The sequence below is a fragment of the Falco peregrinus genome, chromosome 6, assembly GCF_023634155.1.
Source record: "Falco peregrinus isolate bFalPer1 chromosome 6, bFalPer1.pri, whole genome shotgun sequence".
In the NCBI taxonomy this organism is placed as follows: domain Eukaryota; kingdom Metazoa; phylum Chordata; class Aves; order Falconiformes; family Falconidae; genus Falco; species Falco peregrinus.
The window spans coordinates 74,703,066-74,723,317 of NC_073726.1; the positions used below are offsets into that span (position 1 = coordinate 74,703,066).

The 20,252-nt window shown below is 38.0% G+C and overlaps 1 protein-coding gene across 10 annotated transcripts in view; it reads left to right on the forward strand.

Moving 5' to 3' along the window:
- Window positions 1-20,252, forward strand: part of SOX5 (SRY-box transcription factor 5) — a 296,996-nt gene that overhangs the window by 22,792 nt on the left and 253,952 nt on the right. For 7 of the 10 annotated variants that reach the window (XM_027790491.2, XM_013301316.3, XM_055808076.1 and 4 more), the window contains exon 2: window positions 14,728-14,959. In XM_027790491.2, the coding sequence (XP_027646292.1) occupies window positions 14,728-14,959 (232 nt within the window). The remainder of the gene's footprint in view (window positions 1-14,727; window positions 14,960-20,252) is intronic. The other 3 variants (XM_027790495.2, XM_005240120.4, XM_013301315.3) reach the window with 1 other exon arrangement.

Genomic DNA, 20,252 nt, shown 5'->3' on the forward strand with positions numbered 1-20,252 from the left:
TGGCAGTAACTACAATGGTAGCTTTTCTGAGAAATGCATTATTTTCACAGTGCCGCTGATGGAAGAAACGCTTAGTAGCAGCTGATAATTAATGATCAATGTGGAGATTATCACAAACAATTTACAAAGGTTGACTTTTTCTTTAGAAGTCCCTTTGGATAAACTGGATGGTAAATTACCTGCCTAAGGCTTTTACTTTACTTGTGCTAATAAGATGAAAATGAATGTGTTTGAAGAGCTCTGGACTGAACTTTTCAGACTGTCTGATAATCCATACAACTCTTCTTTAAACATCTTAAGGGAGTGAGCAAATAGAGACTATAAGAAAATTGAAAACCATCATATGGGTGCATGTTACACCCGGTCTAAGTAATAGGGCATGACAAATAAGAGGCACTGCTGTAGAGTTCTTATTTTCATTGTATGACATACATTAAATATTTGATCATCAGCCAGCAGACAGAAACAATTGGGCTAAGAGTATCATTTGCAAATAGAAGAGTAAGATTTAGACTGTCATAATCTGAGAACGGGATGGAGAACTATATCTTAATCCATGTTTCAATATCATCTCTTTACGTTGTGGTGTGCAGACCACTTAAAATTCTCTTCTGTATTTCCTCAGTCTGTAAAAAGGAGTTAGTAATCCGTATTTACTTCAGAAGGGATAATAATCCTTATTTACTTCACAGAAGGGATATGTGAAGAGTAATTAGTATTTGTAAGTGCTTTTAAGGATGAAAAGAGTAGTGCAAGCATAGAAAGCTGTCTGGTAAATTATATAAAGGAAAGAAGTAGGATGAGGTTTGTAGAGGTATGTAGGTATTTGGAGACATAGGTGGACTCCTAATCAGATTTTCAGAAGGTACAGGTATCTCAATATTGGAAGCACATTTGAAGATCTCTAACAGCAAGACAAACTCCATGTTTTTGGCACTTTAATATGCTTATAAATCTGGCTTGTGTTTTATATCCATGACGGGGGAGGGTGTGTGTGTGGAAGTAGAGGGAAAGGGGGATAGGGGTGCAAAGGCTTGGTAACAGCTGCACTTTCTGATCTTCCCCCTCTAAAGCGACGATGGAAATGGGGGTGAGAAGAGAGTAGGAGAGAAAAGAAAAAACCTTTGTACATCCGATGAGCTCTGTGTTGTGAGCAGATTAGTGAAACCATAAATACGTTGTTGGTTAAAAATATTCCCCTAGCATTATTTTTATGGTTTTGTGACTTTGTTTTGTGTTTGACTTTTTTAAAACTTAAAATCTGGTACACTTGTGTGAGCCATTTAAAAGAGAGAAAAACTAAACAGAAGGACCTTTGCTTTGTTTGTGAATGAAGGGACGGGCTAGATACAAGTTCTAGAAATACAGAAAGTACCCGTTCTAGGGGTTTTGGTGTGTCTTTTTAGTATGCCTTTATAATTAGTTATCCAGGGCAGAGGTTGGAAAGGGGGCTGGTTTTAGCTTTCCATCATTATCTTGATAGCACGTTTGATGAATGCAGTATGCCTCATTTTCGTTATACTGAGGAATGATCATCAGAGCTACTGCATACAGGAAACTGGAAATCAGAGCTTGTAGCTCACCGTCTGAATTTGGCCCTGGTGTGCTGTGAGAGGGAGGGTTAGAACTCTGATTTTCAATGAGGTGCCAGTACTGGGCAGTTCTGTGGGTAAACAAGAAACAAACTGGTGTCTGTGATGGTTCATCTGTGAAATGGGCATTATCATTAGTATTTTGTGATGAAGGTATGTGAGATTCATTTAAAATAGCTTTTCTGTTAAAAAAGTGCTCAGTAATTGTAAATTGCCATGGCATTTCCTGGAAAGGGGTGAGTTTTCTTCTTGTATAAAGGACAGAGAAAGAGTTCCAGTGAAACTGGACAGTGTAGTGAAAAGGATATAGTGACAGTTTCTTCCTAGATCCTGGGGTTTGGTTTAGGGTTTTTTTGGTTGGGTTTCGGGTTTGGGTGGGGGTTTTTGTGAGAGTTGTTTTTTAGGGTTTTTTTTGGTGTTTTGGGTTGGTCTTTTTCCATTATCACTGCCCAGAAAGAAAGATTAATAGATTTTTATGAAGTATAGTCAATAGGTAAAATATTATTCTTACGACCTGTTGGCAGGACTGCATGAAGAAACTTAGTTTTGCAGTTTCAAAATACAGTAGCTGAATAGACTACTTAATTTTTGCCCTTGCTTATGTGTCAGTATGCACAAAACCATCAGGTAAATTAATGATACAAGCAAGTAATACAAAACAGCGATCACTAATAAAATGCTTTCTTTAAAAAGAAAGTCGGAGCTTGCAGAGCTTTTTATAAAGGCATTTAAACATTCTTATCTCTTATGTAGAAATAGAAAAACTGGGAGCCAGAAAGATTCAATAAATTATGTGGGGTCACGCGGGAAGTTGCCGTCTTCTGAATTCTTAATGTTGTGTCCTGGTTTTGTAGCCCATACTGAGGCAGAGCGTGTATTCACTACCTGGTCATAGTTTTGATGTTTCTGCTGCTTTGGCAATGCAAAGGATGTTGCTATACTGCCGAATTAAATTTCTGTGATATATTTAATTTAGTCAACCAATCTTCTATCCTAGGTGTCATTCAAATAACTGTAGAGCTTGCCAGATGACTACTTACACAAATCAAAAGCTATTTATACCTTTTTTTTTTAAATACAGTGGGACAGTGAACCTTTCTTACTGCATTTGTATACAGTTCATGCTGGTAACCTTGAAAACATAGCCTTATTCATCAGCCTTGTGATATGGAGGTTTTTTTAATGTCTGATACAAATGAATCCATGATTTTTCTCAATGTCCTTGTTTAATGTGACTGCAATTATTCCTAATCAATTACTTTTGGTTGCAGTAAGTAGCCCATGAAGTGGCTGGGCATCCTTTTCCAATACAGAAATATTCTTTCCAGTATCATCTGCAGATACATCAAAAGGCTTTCTGGGCGATCTACTTTCTGTTGCCCGGGCACCATCTTTTTATAGGGTCGCATGCTGAATTGTCCTCGGTGCCAAATCCATGTAGTCAGAAAAACCAAAAAGCGGTGTATGTATGGGGAGCGTAGAATAAAAAAACAGAAGAGGGAAGCAAGGAAGTTTGGTTGTTTCATTTTTGTTTAACAGCTAAGTTACCTTTCTAAGATGCTCAGCACTTACGCCTCGTAAGCCTGAAGGAATCTGAAGATCCTCACTCCCTTCAGGGCCAGTGGTGCCCTTTGAATGCCTCGTTCTCCATGCAGTGGTCATTTTCCTCTTAACACTCGTGACATACGTTTCAGATCTGAACATCTGGATTCAGATTCACTTATATTAATTAGGTGTATCCCCAGCGGGGTGAGAAAATTTTTGATGGAAGAAGTCTTTTCAAGAAAGCTATTATACCACTTATTATGGCAATAGCAGTCAGGTTTACTTTACTGTAATGTATATTTATTTTTTTCAGAAGGCTATAGCTCTCATCTGAAGTTGGACCCTCGATGGTGATATGTGCCTTAGACTGCTAAATTGTTTTAATACATCTCCGTAAAAACAGTTCTAGGCAAGAACATTTTAATGGTGATTTTTTTAAGTGTGTTTGAAGGCAGTGTGTGGATAGTGTGATGTAGGGGAAGAGCCAAATGTTTATTTTAAGATGTGTTTGAATGAATCTGCCTATATAAACTTGCCAGTGTTAAGAAAGAGGGGCTCTGCCCCTTTTAGATCACAAAGGCCTCTCAGTGGGGATGTTTTGGTAATGGAAAAAAACAAAAAGGTTCCAGTATGTGGTGGAGGAGGTAAAATAAACAAACAGCAATGGATGATTACTTCTCTCCATCAAGGCTTCTTTATCCTTGCAAGCTCAGCCAGTGGTCAGCATGTTAGACACCCCTCCCTGTTTTATCCATTCCTTAACTGTGTTCTTTGACTGCATTGGTTTATACAGCTGGGTCTTTGTGGCGCTGGATGGGAATCACTGTTGAACAACAGACATGAAGGTAGACAAAGTACCTATGGAAGGGTGAATGGCAGATATCCTACGAGTTTCCCTGGAGGGAAAAATACTGTTCAGGGTTTTTCTCCTCCTTTCCACCCCACCTCCCAAATCCCAAAGATTTTTACGGTGGACATCTTTTTGCGACGGTGTTTCAGTGCCTGCCACTGCAGCCTTTCAAAAGTAAAATTTGAGACTTCTTGTGGTCCTAAAGGTATGTTGTCTGTTCAGAATGGTCTGTTATTTTCATGTTTGTGGATTTGTTTTTATATTGCGCATCAATATGTGTTTGTTTGTGCAAGGCTATATGTGCGTTATATGACTAATAGCTATATTTTTCTGGGTTAACAGCTCCAGCAATATCTAGGGGTTCATGTTTGTTACGCTGGGTAATTATCAGCTGTTTATGACTGTTTTTTGTCTTGAAATCTGACAGGCATTTCTTGAATCAGGTAAAGCAAAAACTCAGCTTTTAGACGGTGGTGAGCTAAAGTCCATCTGCTTACCTGCATGCGCTGTTACAGTGGTGAGGAAGCATGTTAGTATGTTCAAGCAACAGTTCTGAGCAGTGTTCAGGAGCGCTTTAAACTGAACATGGATGTTCAGAAATCAGAAAATTACAGAAGTGAAAGTGGCTTGTACAATACTACTGCAAATGAACAGATATGTGCTGTGGTGGGTGATTACACCACACATTTGTTAATGTAGATTTTTAATTCTTATGGTTTCATGAATAAAAACTAGGAAGACAGTGCAACAACTGTCAGCGGTTCACAGAACGACTGAAGACTTCACAGCACAGTATGCACAGAGAGTAAAGCAGGAGCCTTCACATCATACCATAAACTTTTTCCTCTTTTATCCCTCATGCAAATCATCTGTTGGAGCAGAGATGGGATGACTCTGCAGATAATCTGAAGTAGGAGATAGGAGTGCGAAACTGCCTCAGCACTTGAAAAAAGTTCATCCTTTCTCTTGGAATATCAGAGTAAAGTTATTTTATTTAAACAATTTTTGTTTTACTCTATTTGTATTTCAGAGTAATTTTTGGAGCAGCAATTTTCCCTAGTTTCTGATAGGCAACATCTGGGCTTTGGAACAATCTCTTTTCAGCTTTTAAAACTCTACCTCAAATTGCTTAGACATTATAAATGTTCAGAATTTTTTGTGGTTTTTTTTTAACATAATAGAAAGGCCATAATGTATTTATACCCTGTCATTTTATCTTCAAGTTCAGTTTGATTTTTCTTTCTCAGGCTTTCCAGGATTATTTGTCCCTGGGCCAAGAATGCACCTGTCATGTATAAACCCTCCAGAAAGGCGGGAGCACACACGTGCATGTGAACAAAAAAATAATAAAAATTGTAGGCAGCTGGAATTAACCTGTTGGAAAGAAAGTGTTTACACTCATTAGAGACATTGCTCTGCCTAAATATATATTTTCATATGCGTACACACACACACACACAGACACAAGAAATGTTTCACTATGCCTGTAATTCTTAAAGATACACATGGGTTTCTCAGAGGCCCCAGTTCTGCTCCCAGTAAAGAGGCCCAATATTTTGGTGATGCAAGTTCAAGCTGTGAATGGATATGCATATGCATGCATACTTTACTAGCATGGTCACTTTTACCAGGAAACATACAGTATGCATATGGATGTATGTGCTTATGTGTTCCCGTGTTTATTTGCATTTTTTATAAAGTGGTAGACATGATGCAAATGTCTATGCAAGTGGTTGGAGCAAGAGTTTATATAATAATGGAATGATACTGTAAGTTTAGATGTGTAAACATCAGTGCATATATTGAAAATTATTTCATAAGTGTGATTGTATGTACATTGATTAGAAGCAAATATACATGCCTTACCAGTAGGAAAATGCAGAGTGAAGTGGGAAAATAGACCTTTTTTTAATGATAATAATAATAATAATAAAATAATCCTTATTTCTGGTTTGTTTCTTGTTTGCTTAAAAAAAAAAAAGTAATTCCATTTGTTTGAGTTTGAAATGTAAGGAAGGAAAGAGAGGGGAAAGGCGAGAGGACTTGAAGCTCGATAGCTGTTTCTTTGGTACTCCCATTGCTGAGCAATGGCATGATGGAAGAGTGGGAAAAGCTGTGTCATATTTTACCAAGATCTCAGCCAAAAGACTGGCTTCTTATACTGAAATCTGGGTGTCTTTTGGGGAAAGAATTCTTATTATTAATGTTGATTCTACTGAAAGTAATTCATCATTTAATAATGCTTGAAGGAAAATTTTATGTCAGCTTGATTAGACAAAGACTACGAATGACCAAGAAAAAACTCCCTAAATTGCAAAAGTTTTAATATTGGCTAACTTTTCAGAATGAGCCCATGGCTCCTCAGATTTCTTTGTAATAAGTCAGTCATTTTATAATTGTCATAATATTAAAGCTTTTTCAACTCCTTGCCTTCATTTCACTCAATGTCAATGGAAATTAGGTATGCGCGTCTGTGTGTGATGTATGGATTCCTCGTAGCATGCAGCACGGCTCTCCCACTCAGCGTCTGGAGACTGACTGACTTCTTTTCTGTCATTTTCAAGTATTAGTTTGTACAGTGAAATTTCAAGGCCTGATATCTCTAATTATTTGACTAGATCCCTCTTTGTAGTTCAGCAGGCAGAAGAGTGATGATTACCTAATGTCATAGTGATTGCAATAATACTTTCAGCAGTGAGCAGTTCCTGAAACTTTACATGAAAATAAAACCAAAACTCCGCGATTTCTGCTGTGACATGAGGACAAATGTAAAAGAAGAATAATAATGATAATGATAAGTAAAAAAGAAAGATATATGAGGAGCTGAAGAGTAGGGGGAGGTACATTTTTGAAAGGTGGGGGGGGGGGGGGGGCGGGGGGAGGAAGCCAGAGTTAATTTGAGGATGCACTGGAAAATAAATGAGCTTGTGGATTTAATTCAAAATCACCCAAGCAGACTCTTTTGCATGAAAGAAGCCAGTGATCAGGCTCAGTTTACTTGAAACACCAACAATGACTGCATCCTGCTGTTTCAGAGTTTGTGCTGATAGATGCTCATCGTCTTTGACACTGCACCGTTATGGTTGTATGTTGCCTGTACCGTAACCACATTTTAACTACATGCCTCTTCTGGTTTTAAGAAGTTCTTAAAATAATCCAGGTTTTGAAGTCTGATCTTTTAGAAACATGCTTTTCAGCAGTAAGTAAAATCAGATCCTGTAGTTTCTGGTTTATAAACATACTATTAGATTTTTGGCTCCCTTAGTTGACAGACTAGTGAAAGCCAAAAGGCTTATGAATTTGACAGGTACTAAACAAAGATAGGATAGAGGTTGTCATGCTAAAGCTGATTTTGAATGTGTCTCTCTGAGTAAATCACTAAACATTCCTGCTTAACACCTACTAGTTACTGTACAAAGCAGGAGTAATAATGCAAAGACCTGCATGAGATCTACAAAAGAATTAGGTAGTATTCTTTGCAGTCATAGAATATAGTATCTTGATAGGAGTTCCTTCATCACCTTTCAAATTCTGTATTGGATGAAGGTTGGTTTGGTTCAGGCTAGACTATTTCACTAAACAGCTTAGTCATGCACAAAGAATCTTTCCCAGTTACCTGCTTCAAAAGGTCAGTGAAAATCTTTGCATAACACAGGTTGGGAACATTCAACATGAACTTTTACTACACTTCATTTTGCAGTGGTTTTTCATGCATAAATTCCTTGCAAATGCAAGAAAATGGAGATGGTAATTTTTTAGTTTAGAACATAGAGTTTATAAAAAGTTTTATAAAAAAAGAAAAATTTTACAAGGTTTTTGTGAACACTTTATTGAAAGACACTTGTAACAACTTTCTTATTTGAGGATTTCAAAACATGTCAAAATGAAACCATTTACCACTGGAATTTTGAACAGTGCCTTTTCTCAAAAAACATTTTCCACAATATGTGGAGTATCAGATTTATCAGCCAAGCTGCTAATACTTGCAAATGCAAACTTTAAAACAGATAGGGGATAGCATATTCTCTGCTCATTTTATATTCAGAATCTTCTAAAGTGATGGAGCAAGAAAAAAAAAAGGTTAAAGTAACCCTATACAGGGAGGAAATCTGGAAAGCAAAAGGGAAAAGGTGAGTTGGGTGAAATGGAAATTATTGGATGGCCTTAACCATAGGATTACTCCTGTGGCAGCTGTGACAATAGACAACTGCACAGAAATATCACACAGGTTATGCTATAGTGATCTTGGTTTGTATCAACAAAAGTGACTTGTTCACCAAAACCCTTTTCAAATAATACAACTTATTTGTAGCATATGTGCATTTGAAAAGATGGCTGATTGATATAATCTTAGAAAGTAACAATTAACAAATTATTCAATCTGTGTGACAGATGAGAGCACGTTTCGTGCACATTTTTTTATTGATGAGCAGATTAGAGATGTTAGCATCTTTTTACTTTTTTTTACTTGTAAAATTACTTCAGTAAAGAATTCCAAACCAGGCTGTAAATGACTCAAAGAGATTGCCAAGTGAAGTCTGTTTTTAGTGGTATGTGTAGAAACAAGTCGGGCTTGCAGTTCCCAGTGGGACAGAGTGTGGGAGTCTGCCACCCTTACTCATGTTGAGTAATACCTTATTACACAAGTAATCCTGTCAAAACGAACAGAGTTGGGTTTTTTTTTTTGAAGGTACTAGTTACTCAGCGTACATAAATAATGAATGAATTTGGGGCAAAAATGGAACGTAGACAGTCACTAGTATTAACTAGCACCTTTTTCTGGGACTGTCTGTAGAGAGATCACAGCTTCAATAAACCTGGGAACATGAACCGTTTTATTAGTACTAAATGGGATCAGAGATGCGGCAGATGTTCATTGCTGACATTTTGGATAAGCTTGTGTTTGTGCATCTATACGTGTGCGCGCGCGTATACTTACACATTAGATATATGTAATATTGCTGCAGTCTGTAATCATAACTATTTCCAGTGGAAAAGCAGAGTCTGCAGATTTCCAGAATGCCCTTTAATTAGAGGGAAATATCCCTGCAGATCAGGAAGAGAGTCAGATTGAATCTTATTGAAGTTCCTGGGACTAGTTTAGTGTATAGCATTTGGTCTGGCATCAGGCCGTGTTAGCGAGTCAGTTCTGGTGCTGTTGGTAGCTGGAACAACCCTCCACGCTGCTGCTGGAGGAGCAGATCTGCTCGTCGCGTCCTTGTGCATCTCTTCAGAATGCAGCTCTCTGCCTGTCTCTGATGCACGGGGCCGAGTCATTTAAACTCTACCCATGAGAAAGACTTAGTTTATAGCTGCCAGAGAAACTCAAGAGGTGAACATTTTCATGCCGATTCAGAAACTGGCTATGTGACTCCAGTCAGGCGCTGTCACGCCTAGTTATGGTGAGAAAACAACAATGCCTCTCTTGATAAGGGGGAAAAAAAGAAAGTCTTGCACAGTCAAAATTTTGACATACAATTTAAATCATCTCTCTACATCCTGTGGACTTGGAGCTGTCAAAAAGGCAAAGCCTGTGTTTGAATGGAAAAGCTTTTTATTTCTTTAAAAAGTGTACCAACTATAATTATCCATAACCATGCAGGCCTGTTTTAATGCTGTTTTATAATTACAGGTCTTAATGCTAGATTATACAAAGTCATTTATAAATAGTCAGAACAGAGGGACTTTGGGAGTTTTTAACCTGTAGATTGCTGTGGGTTGTGGCAGCTGACGGGATTTTGCCTGTGTATGTATGGGGTGAGCTGTGTAATGATTGATGAATCCCTTAATTAACTCCCAACAAGTTAAGATTTATGGCCTCATATCTTTTTCTCCTGACACATCTGTGTTTGTCACTTTTGAAGACATGGATAAGCCATTTCTCCAAAAGCTTTTGTGGGTATCTGAAATGTTTCTGAGGTATTTTGCTTAATGTAACAAGATTAGAGTTTTATGACATAAAATTTCATAAATTTTATGGCTTGAGCAATCAGATTGGGATGGATGTTGGTTGTGTGCTAGAGGGCACTATCTCCTTGAATACTGGATACAATTTTAGATTTATTTTGGGTGTACAGTCATGTATGAAATGAACTGAAACCAATGAACAAATGGAAATATAAGTGGGGACACTTAAATGAGGTTCTGTTAAAAATAATAATATTAATATTAATAATAGAACTGTGGAAAGACCACTTTTGTGAGCCACTGAACTCAAGAGGAATTTTGCCCCCCCCCCCCCCCCCCGAACAAATTATTGTTATTTGGTCGCCTGAAATTATTTGGATGAAACCAATTACTTGTTGATGGCATGAGGAAACAATTCATGCGGACGCAGTGTAGCTCTTACTCTCTCCAGTGGGAAAATCCAGCCATGCTGAAGTCAGTCCAAAAACACTGAGATCAATAGACACAGGGTATCAGTTTAAGCCTACAAAGAGTCTGTTGTAAATTGAACGGGAGTAAAGAAATACGTGGAGAAGCTATTGTAAGATGAATCGCATCAAATATTTGTGGGATAAGACTGAGTTAGAAGAGTGAGATTTTACTTCCCTGAAAAAAAATCAACATTCTTGCTACCAGGAAAAGCATTTATTTAATGAAAATCTAACAAAAGGCATGTTTTTTTGCTGCAGTTTGTGCATACTAAGAAGCCTTTCCAAAACCAGAAAAAAAGAGTCCCTTTACAAGAAACCGGGTTGTATTTGAATTCATCACCATAACTAAATTGTCAATTCCATCCTAACCACTGATAAAAATCCGAGTGTGGGGGTACATTTCATCAGTCAAATGTGTCTCTAAAGTGGGCTGGGCACTGCCAGTGTCCCACTGTGCCTGAAATTTGCAGATTTAGATTGTCTAAAAAAATTACCATTTTGATATTTATATTCAGTAGAAATGATTAATGACAGTTCAAAATGCAAGTCTTCTTGCAAGTCTTAAGTTATGACAGATTTCATCTGTAGAAACACCCTTTTAGATTCAGAATCTGGTCCACTGTATTGCTAACTTTTCTGAGAGTTATATCTTGGGGATTTGTTGGTTTTTTTAATCCTATCCATAAGTTGATGTTTGAAGAAACTCTCTCATTGTAAACCTTCTTTCAGAGGGCTGTAATTGAAAACCCTTCTGAATTTAAACTAGTTTGAGGAAAAGATCTTGAAGTCGTGTAAGTTGTAAACTGCCATATTATCACTGAGGGTAGATCCAGGATATTTGCAGTCCTTTGTGAAGATGGGATAATTCCAGTCCTTCATTAGACCTAGATCTGTTTAAAAGAGCTCAGTTTCTGTTAACGTTGTTACTCAGAATTTAGCTGTTTCCCTTTCGGCATTGTTTATAATGGGAACTCTAATTGCCTTTCAGATACATAATCTGTTATACCCTAGTATTAGCTTTGTAGGAAAATGAAGATGTATGAAAGGAAGAGAATTTAAGGATACACAATGTGGGAACATTTCAAATTCAGAAAAGGGACCAGTAAGGCTGTAGAAATAATGAAAGACCATCGGTGAATGAATTTACCTTATATCATGTTGTTTTCTGCTCATAAACCTATCAGAGATTTGGTCCTTTGGTGCTGTAGGCTTTGACACTTACTGTGCTTTTGGAAGATGTTTCCAAAAGTAGATATGAATTTATTTGTTTATTTAAATCTCCCAGGTTTTCTTGTGGAAATTTCCCAGCTGTTCATAAGGAGTAAGTAACTTCTGCAAAACTCTGTTGCTTGTGTGTGATGTTAAAGGAGATGATGAGATTTCCGAAGGGCCAGATTATGCCTCACTCATGTTCCCTATGGACAGAGCTACCTGAAAGCAAATTGCTGTTGTCGTCTGAGCTGTGTGACCCTTATCTAAGGTTGTGCATCAGTTTCTTTGAGTGTCTTAGTCACTTGGAAGACTAATGCAGATGAAATCCTTAACTTTGCTGTCCTAGCCATCTCAGCAGTTTTTTAGCCTTCTAGTATTGTGATCAGCATGTGGCTTGTAATTTAAACAGGATCTTTTAACAGCTGTAAGAGGAAGGAAACAGTTTCTTCTTCCCTCTCTAGTATCACTGTAGATTGGTTGACAATCCAACCCATAGGATTTTGGTTTAGATCAAAACCATAATAACCTCTGTTATTGCTCATGGAGGTGGTCACCTCTATTGCATTCCTCGCCTGTTTTTATAAATTCCCTGCAGAAAATGATATCATCCCTGTTGGGAACAGTGACAAGCAGAAGGCGATGATGGTCTGCAGCATCTTAACTGAACACAGTAGAGGAAACCATATACTCTCTTATAAAGTTAGCTGAAGAGCTTTATTTCAACATGATAGTCAAACTCTCCTTGTGAAGCTATGTGACAGTGTCTGGGTTATTCTGGGTTAACAGCAGTAGGAGTTTTTAACACAGTTTGGGTATACAGTATATAATACAAATCATCAATACAAAGCAAGGTGTCCTCTATGTTTTATTGTCAAAATGAATTGTAGTGGAGACTTTTGTGGATGGTTTACAATATTTGCAGCCATCTTATGGAATATAAATATCCTGAAGTATAGGACGTTACTGTGGAATAATTGACTAATGATTTTGTGTCCTTCCCTTTTTTTTGCCAAAATTGAGACAATTGCTTAGTGCTGATTTTTAGAAAGAGAGATTTGTACAAACCCAAGCTTCTATTGAAGTGTTGAAATGAGTAACCAAAATGTTACACTCAGAATCAATAGCAAATGTGTATCTTGGTGCAGTGCAATGCAGAATATGAATAATTCACAGTAACTTCGGGAGGGAGTTGCATGGTTTCTGCAGACGAAAAGCTTGGGATCTGTCACGTCAAACATAGCTGTAAAATGCTGAATTCAGTGGGCTAGTAGAAAACTGCCAGTAAGAGTCTATCTGGTGATCTCTGTCTTTATACATATGCTTCGCTGCAGACATGTAGGTGGGAAAGCCTAGAAGACAGAATTCAGGTAGGATGTATGAAGTGTTAGTCTGTTGGACTAAGTCAAACACTAATAGAAAATACAGATTGCTTCTCTATGTGCAGGCAATAGGTGGTGTTCAGAACAGGCGATGTGCAGCTGAGTATAGGTTCTGGTAGGGATTTTTTTGTCTGAGGTGTTTTTTTTGTTGTTTTGTTTTGGTGTTGGTTATAATTTTTTTTTAGATGTAATCTGACTTGGCTCCGGAGGCAAAGCTCAAAATGAGATCATTAGAAACAAAGTAAGTCCTAACAAAGGGCTGTTTAAAGTCACTGTTTGTTTTCAGACCCAGTTGACTGCTGCTAAGAACCATTTCGTGCTCAATATGCCAAATCGTATGGACATGCTCCACCTCACAGCAGCCCCACACATGGTTCAAGAGGCTGCTGGGCTTTTGAAATGCAGTCCTTTAACTGTGAAGTGGAAAATCAAAATGGGGTAATTAGAATCATAAATACTAGATTTTTGAGGAGGAGCAGTATTACTTCAGCCTGTCTTTTCAACTTTTACATACAATAGTCTTCAGTCACCTTGCTCATAACTTCCCATTTTCTGTGAATTTTTTCTGTTTTTTTTTTTCCTTTCTTTTCTTCTTTTGATTATGCCTATAGGATTTCTTATTTCTCATTCCACTCCTTATTACAGGTGCCCCTGCTTAGCGCAGTGCCCCATTATGCCATCCATGCACATGCCCTGGTTTTCATGAACAATGTTGCTGTAATTAATCCCAGAACTTGTCTGCATCTTGATACTTCACTGGACCACTCTACTTTAAAGACCAAGCTGGAAATATTCTGGGTTCAGATTGTCCTGTAAGATTTTCAGTAGTGCCTGGCTTGGAGGAAAACTGGATTTTCCAATGACATAAGGTTTCTTTCAGTCTTTCCAAAAGTTGAGGATATACACGTGCTGTCACAACACTGTTACCAGACAGTTTAAAAAAATTTGAAATGTGGTCCTGAATTTTAAGTCGACATTTGTGTGTGGTTTTTACACTGTGCTCTATGTGTCTTTCTTGTATATCCTTTTTTTATATAGATACAGATGTAAATTAAATTTACATGTATTTTTTTCTGATCGGGCTATAGGTAGGAAGTATGGTATCTTGATAGCAAATCTTCATTCACTGAATGCAACTCTGAATTTGTGTTGTCAAAAAGCTTAGGTTATTGATTTCCAAATGTTTAATTGCTTAACTATCTCGGATCTGTGAACCTAAAAAGATTCTTGCAACATGACTGTAACACTCTGTTGTTCACATGGGTGAAGTTTTATAAACACAGACATTTTGGCTTGCTAGTAAGTTATTTTATTGTATTTTATTTTACTACTTTTTATTTTTTTTTAAATCAGTTACGGCTAAATACATGCAGATGATTATTCCTTAAAAGCTAAGTTGACAATAGTGTGTATCAGGAGACGTTCTGTCTTCTTACAGTCTCTTGCAAATGCAAAACCAGATGGGTATTTTTTTAAAGGAATTGCATTTCATTATACATTCTTCTTAGGTGAATTTTCATGTTTAAGAAGCCAGAATACAAGAGAGTGCTATATTAGTGTATTATTCTCACAACAAACAAGCCACTGTTCTGTTGCTACCTGCTTGGCCATTGTTCCCAATTGTGTATGCTTTGCAGTGGTATTTGGATGGTTTCCTGCTCTCTGCCAGCACAAAAAAGGCATTTCTGTTACAATGGCCCCTAACCACACAATGACGGCATTAAGGATTTATTTGGAGGTTTCATTATTTTCTCCTCTTTTGTTCCTTCCAGGATGTCTTCCAAGCGACCAGCCTCTCCGTATGGGGAAGCAGATGGAGAGGTAGCCATGGTGACAAGCAGACAGAAAGTGGGAGAAGAGGAGAGTGACGGGCTCCCAGCCTTTCACCTTCCCTTGCATGTGAGTTTTCCCAACAAGCCTCACTCTGAGGAATTTCAGCCAGTTTCTCTGCTGACGCAAGAGAACTGTGGCCATAGGACTCCCACTTCTCAGCACAACACAATGGTAGGTTTGCTAATGGTCTATTGTGCTTACATCCATTCTTTGAATTCTGCATCTACAGTACTTTGGCATCCAGATCTGTACTTTATGGAGTATACAATGCACAGTTACACGTACAGAACATGCTACAATAATGTGAAAGCTTTGACCTAGCTGGACTGCCTTTACCCTCCACTACAAATGCTAAATCACTTGCAGTGCAAACTCCACTTTTCCTCACCTTTGCCTGCTGGCATTTAGGGTGCTAAAATTTTTTAGCTACAGTGATGTGAGTTTGAAGTGTATGTGTTCAGCAAACAGTAAATGGTTTTGGAACACTGTAAGTGAGAGTCATGTTTGGCATGGTATCTGAAATATTGCCCCAATGCCAAGTTTATGCAATAGTAAGGCATGGAAGTCTGTATAAAGGGTAAAAAAAGCAACTTTGGATTTTGCTAGTTTTAAAAATTCATGTCTGATGCGTATATCACATGCCAGAGATACCTACAAGAAAATTTGCTGTGCTTGTGGAATTAAATCAGCGCACCACTTTTTCATTTATGAATTCCCACCTTTTTGTGCACTTTACAAATGACACTGTGCACTTAATTAATTACATTTAGCAGCCCATTGGAAGTCCAGGATTGGCTTTATCTAAAAGCAGACAAACATAAGAAACAAAAAGCAATGCTGTGTTCCTCACTCATGTCGAAGTGTCACTATTGTAACGTGACAAGCTTGGGCCCTTCATGCAGACTGTGGTGATATATATTTTTATAAAAGTTGAAAGGAGTAGGGAAAGGCATTGAAACACCAGGACTTGGGCACCTCGACAAAGCTGCCTGTTGTGAACACACTTACACAGCTCTTGCCTGTTTACAAATTGTAACTTTTCTGTTAGTCCTCCACTTTGACAAGGGCACTGACAATTTCACTTTAAGTGAAGATAATGAATGGACCTGTATATTTGAAGGCTTTTTAAAAAGCATTGCAAAATAGGTGATAGTGTGTTCTCATAAAACCCTGCAATAGCTCCATAGTGGTATTTAAGACCTTACAGCTCATGACACATACGTAACAAGCCCTAAGTAAAAAGCCTTAGGGATTATTATATCTCATAGGACCAAGTCAGTGGATATTCACTGAAGCTCTGTCCTAGACTAAGTAACTCACTGATTCTGATCCATTTTTCTTCCTTTTTCGTCTAGTGCTTAAGTTCAAACAGTGGTTTGGAATATTTAATTTTACTTTGTGTTGTTGCAACTTCAAACGAAGGAAAAAGGTCACTGGAAAAATTACTCATGGGCAGGCACATCATTATCTTTTTCTAGCTTGTTTACTTCTTTATCATATGTTTTATGGAGTTGTATTTCATTAATATACAGTTCCAGCCAATGGGATGTTAGGGTATGTAACTGGTGTATGAGTTTTGCTGTATTTTTCCCTATTTTAAGAGAATGTATTGAAGATAGGGGGTTGTTCCTGACAACATTTAAGTCAATAGATAAACTTGTGATGACATCAGTAGTGTAGAATCAGACCCTAATGAAATAAAAACTCATTGTCTTCTAAGGAGCCCAGCAGGAGTATTTTAACTACACCTCACTGAAACACTTAACTGTAACTGATTTTAACTAACTTCTTTATTCATTTATAGTTTTTAAGACCAAGAAGTTTAGCTGATCATCTACTGTGACTTCCTGCTGTGAAGGCTACGTCTAACATGATGTCAAAGCAGTGTGTTCTGTCTCTTTTGTAATACAAGATAGGGAATTACTGCATGTTTTGGACAGCTTTACTGTAGTGGTGAGATGCATAAGCTTATCTGAAGCGTGTTTGCAGGGTTGTAGGGCCTCATTTTGTCTTCGTGAATATTTAAGAAATCTGCTACTTTGTATGGACGTGACATTTTGGCAATACCTCTCTTTTAGTGAGGTGTGTTGTGGAAAAATCATCCTCCAGGTAGGTCAGAAAGGATGTAGCCTATACGTCTCCAGAAAGAAGTGATCAGTGTAAATGAGTAAAACATACATTATCACTTTCTGTGTTGTTGTGGCATGTAGTTATAAGAAGGAAATAAGTGAACCTATGCTTGGATGACTTTTAGATTACTTCATTTTGGGTGATTAGCAGTTACGAAAGGAATTTACTTTGGTAGCATTACAGAGGTAATTTTTATACTGTTTGAATTGATGTTCTATGCTATTTTACAGTCTCTAGGAAGCAAACCCAGGTTTATGCACATCTGCGCGCACCACCACGCAGTGCGGTCCAATACAGTTTTATTGATAAAGCTCCAGCAGTGTGCTTCACACTTCGTAATAGCTTGTCAGCTGTATTGCTGCATCTACTGACTGAGTCTGCAAGTGACTATGGAGTTCTTATTTTGCAGCCACATGCCGTCCTTAGCAGGGTACACCTTTACAGATCCCTGCCAAAGATCAAATGTACAGCCAGTCTGAAATCCTGTAGTGCATCACTCCGCTGCACCCCTCTAAAACATACTGCTTGATGCTGTATGATGAGTTGGCTGAGACTCTTCTCTGAAGGGATTCTTAGATAGCTATGGTATCTTTCTGTCTTAGCTACATGTACAACACCCATTTGGCTTACAGAACAATTTCAGCTGAGCAAAGCCACAGCCAAGGTATCTGTAAAAGGTATGGAATTACACAGCTTTGTCTCATCAGTAGTCTGCATAGCTAAATTCCTCTTGTCACCACAGCTGTCCCTGCCTCCTCATATTCTGCCTCTTAGCACTGGGTCATGAAGGGACAGTTAGGAAAACAATTTCAGCCTTGAGAATAATTTTCTTGGCCTCACTTTTCTAGCTGTTAATTGACCCTCTGTTTCATAGGTTACTTCCAGCTGTGCTTCCTTTTACAAGTCCTGCCAGCTGGGACATCCTAGGATCCTTAAGGTAAATGGCTGATTGCATCAGGGTGATAACAGTGTACCCAACTTAGAATTTTGAAAATTTACTGTGTTGCACTTTACCAAGTTAGAACAACTGCCAGCTTGGAGACAGAGCTTGGAATGTTGGATAAATTTTTATAAAAGGTGGGCAAAATCCCTAGAAAGAAATCTTCAAACTTAACTAAAATTGGCAAAAAAGCTGCAAAACCCATCTTCCCATCAAAATGAACAGAGCATTTTGGAGGATGCTCGGACTACAGCCAGAGAAAGGCTAGTGCACTGGGCACAAATGGGAACTCAGGAGCCTCCACTGGAACATCAGAAAATGCTTTTTACTGTGAGGATGACTGAGGACAGGAACAGGTTGTCCAGGGAGATTATGGACTCTCCCTCCTTGGAGATATTCAAACTCCATCTGGACATGGTCCTAGGCAGCTGACTCTAGGTAGCCCTGCTTGAGCAGGGAAGTTGGACCAGATGACCTGCAGAGGTCCCTTCCAACCTCAACCATTCTGTGGTTCTGTGAAAGGCAGGGACAGCTCTATCCCAAACTCTCTTCCTCTTGATAGAATAAAGTAGATACTTACTGTAAGTAGGAAAGTTCTTCCACTAATAAGAAAAGAAACAATAATTTGTCAGGCTTAAATCAAAGGCTCAGTAGAAAATACAAGACAAATCATTTGACCTAAAATATATCCAAGAGCCCCCTTAGGACATTCATAGCAGGCCATAAGCTTAGTGGGGAAACGCTTGAGGATTACAGTATCAGTCAATACCTCTTTTGAAGAAACCTGTTAATGCTACAGTATTTGGATAGCACAGATAGTTGTTAGCTCATCTAACTTATGAGGGTTCATTTTGTGTATTCCTATTTGTCTGCCTTACCATGTTGCTTTTGCCACCTCTCAAGGCTACTGATCTCACCAGTGGTGTCTGTGTGCTAATTTCTGAAAATAAGAGATGCCAAGGTTAAAAGCACTGATTAAAGTATACCACAGACATGATACAGTGTGGTCAAATTCAGTCATTCTTCTTAACTGTAGAGTAACAATCAAATGCTGGACAATTTTTTTAAAAAAATAATAAAAAAATAATAAAAAGGAAAGCTCTGACCAAAAGTTCAAACTGGTAAGATACAATTTTGACATTGTCCAGTTGTTCCAAACTGTATGACTGCACTGCTAGCCCACATTAGTCCAGCACTTTCAGTGGGATTTAGAATTAATTTTCAGCAGTGCTTTAAAATTGATAGGAAATACTACAGTGCACTGTTAAGTAGCTTTATTGTTTCACTCTAAAAAATGCTGCATTTCTGTGGTGAATGCAGTTACTCCTCTGTAACTTGGGATTAATATTAAGAAATTTTGGTCATATTAAGAATAACAGTACTACTGGTCAAAGAGCTTATCAACACATTGCTTCATGCTTTTCCTCCACTTGTCCAGAATAAAAGGGTGTTTAATGCCGCATTTGAATTCTCTTGTCACATACATCCTGGCCTGCACTTCACCTGTTGGTCTGGGTCATCAGCATGTGAATGGTATTGGATCAGAACAATATGCGGCTAGAGCACTTAGCCACTATTCAGAAGTTGCAGAGAGGATGGTAATCTGAATGCATATAGCTTTTTAAAAAGTCAAATAGGACTCTAATTATACTGAGCTAAAGAATGCCTATTAAAAAAAAACAACCACACACCACAGTGGTTTTAGAGAAATTTTAATTTCCAGTGTACCTTTGTGCATCAAGCTTAGGATAAGTTATTGTGATGGTACAATGCACAGTGTTGTGAACACCAGTGCCATTATTGTGCCAGCTCTAATAATGAGAATTTCATTGTTTGGGGAGCGCAGTCTCCTACACTCTAGACAAAAGTGTAATTACTTTTGAACGATGTGGAATGTGCTCAGTTTAATAGCACAGAGAATAGATTCACAAAGATTCAGATAAAGCTAGCTTGGAAGCCATATGTGCAATGTGGCAGTATGAAATTGTTAGCAGGCACCATAATTACAACACACACACACACACACACACACACACACACACACGATTTCACAGTTTAAACTATAAACTGTTGTTTTTGTAAGAGATAGGTTTATCTGAACAATACTGGTTCAATTAAACCAGCAGAAACGGTGGTAAGTTTGCATTTGTCTTTTTTTGATGTTTTTTCTTTCCTCCCTTAATGGTAAATTGATATTTATAAGATGATGAAATCATATTGTTACAAACATTGCATTATAAATGTCATCACAAAAGTAGCATGTGAAAGCAGTTTGCACAGATACAATTTCAGGCTTCTATCAGAGTTTGATCTTTTCAATCTTTACACTTGTACTGTTTCAGAGAATGATTCTGTGGGCTATTAGGAAAGGGAACAAATAATAAAGAATCAGCC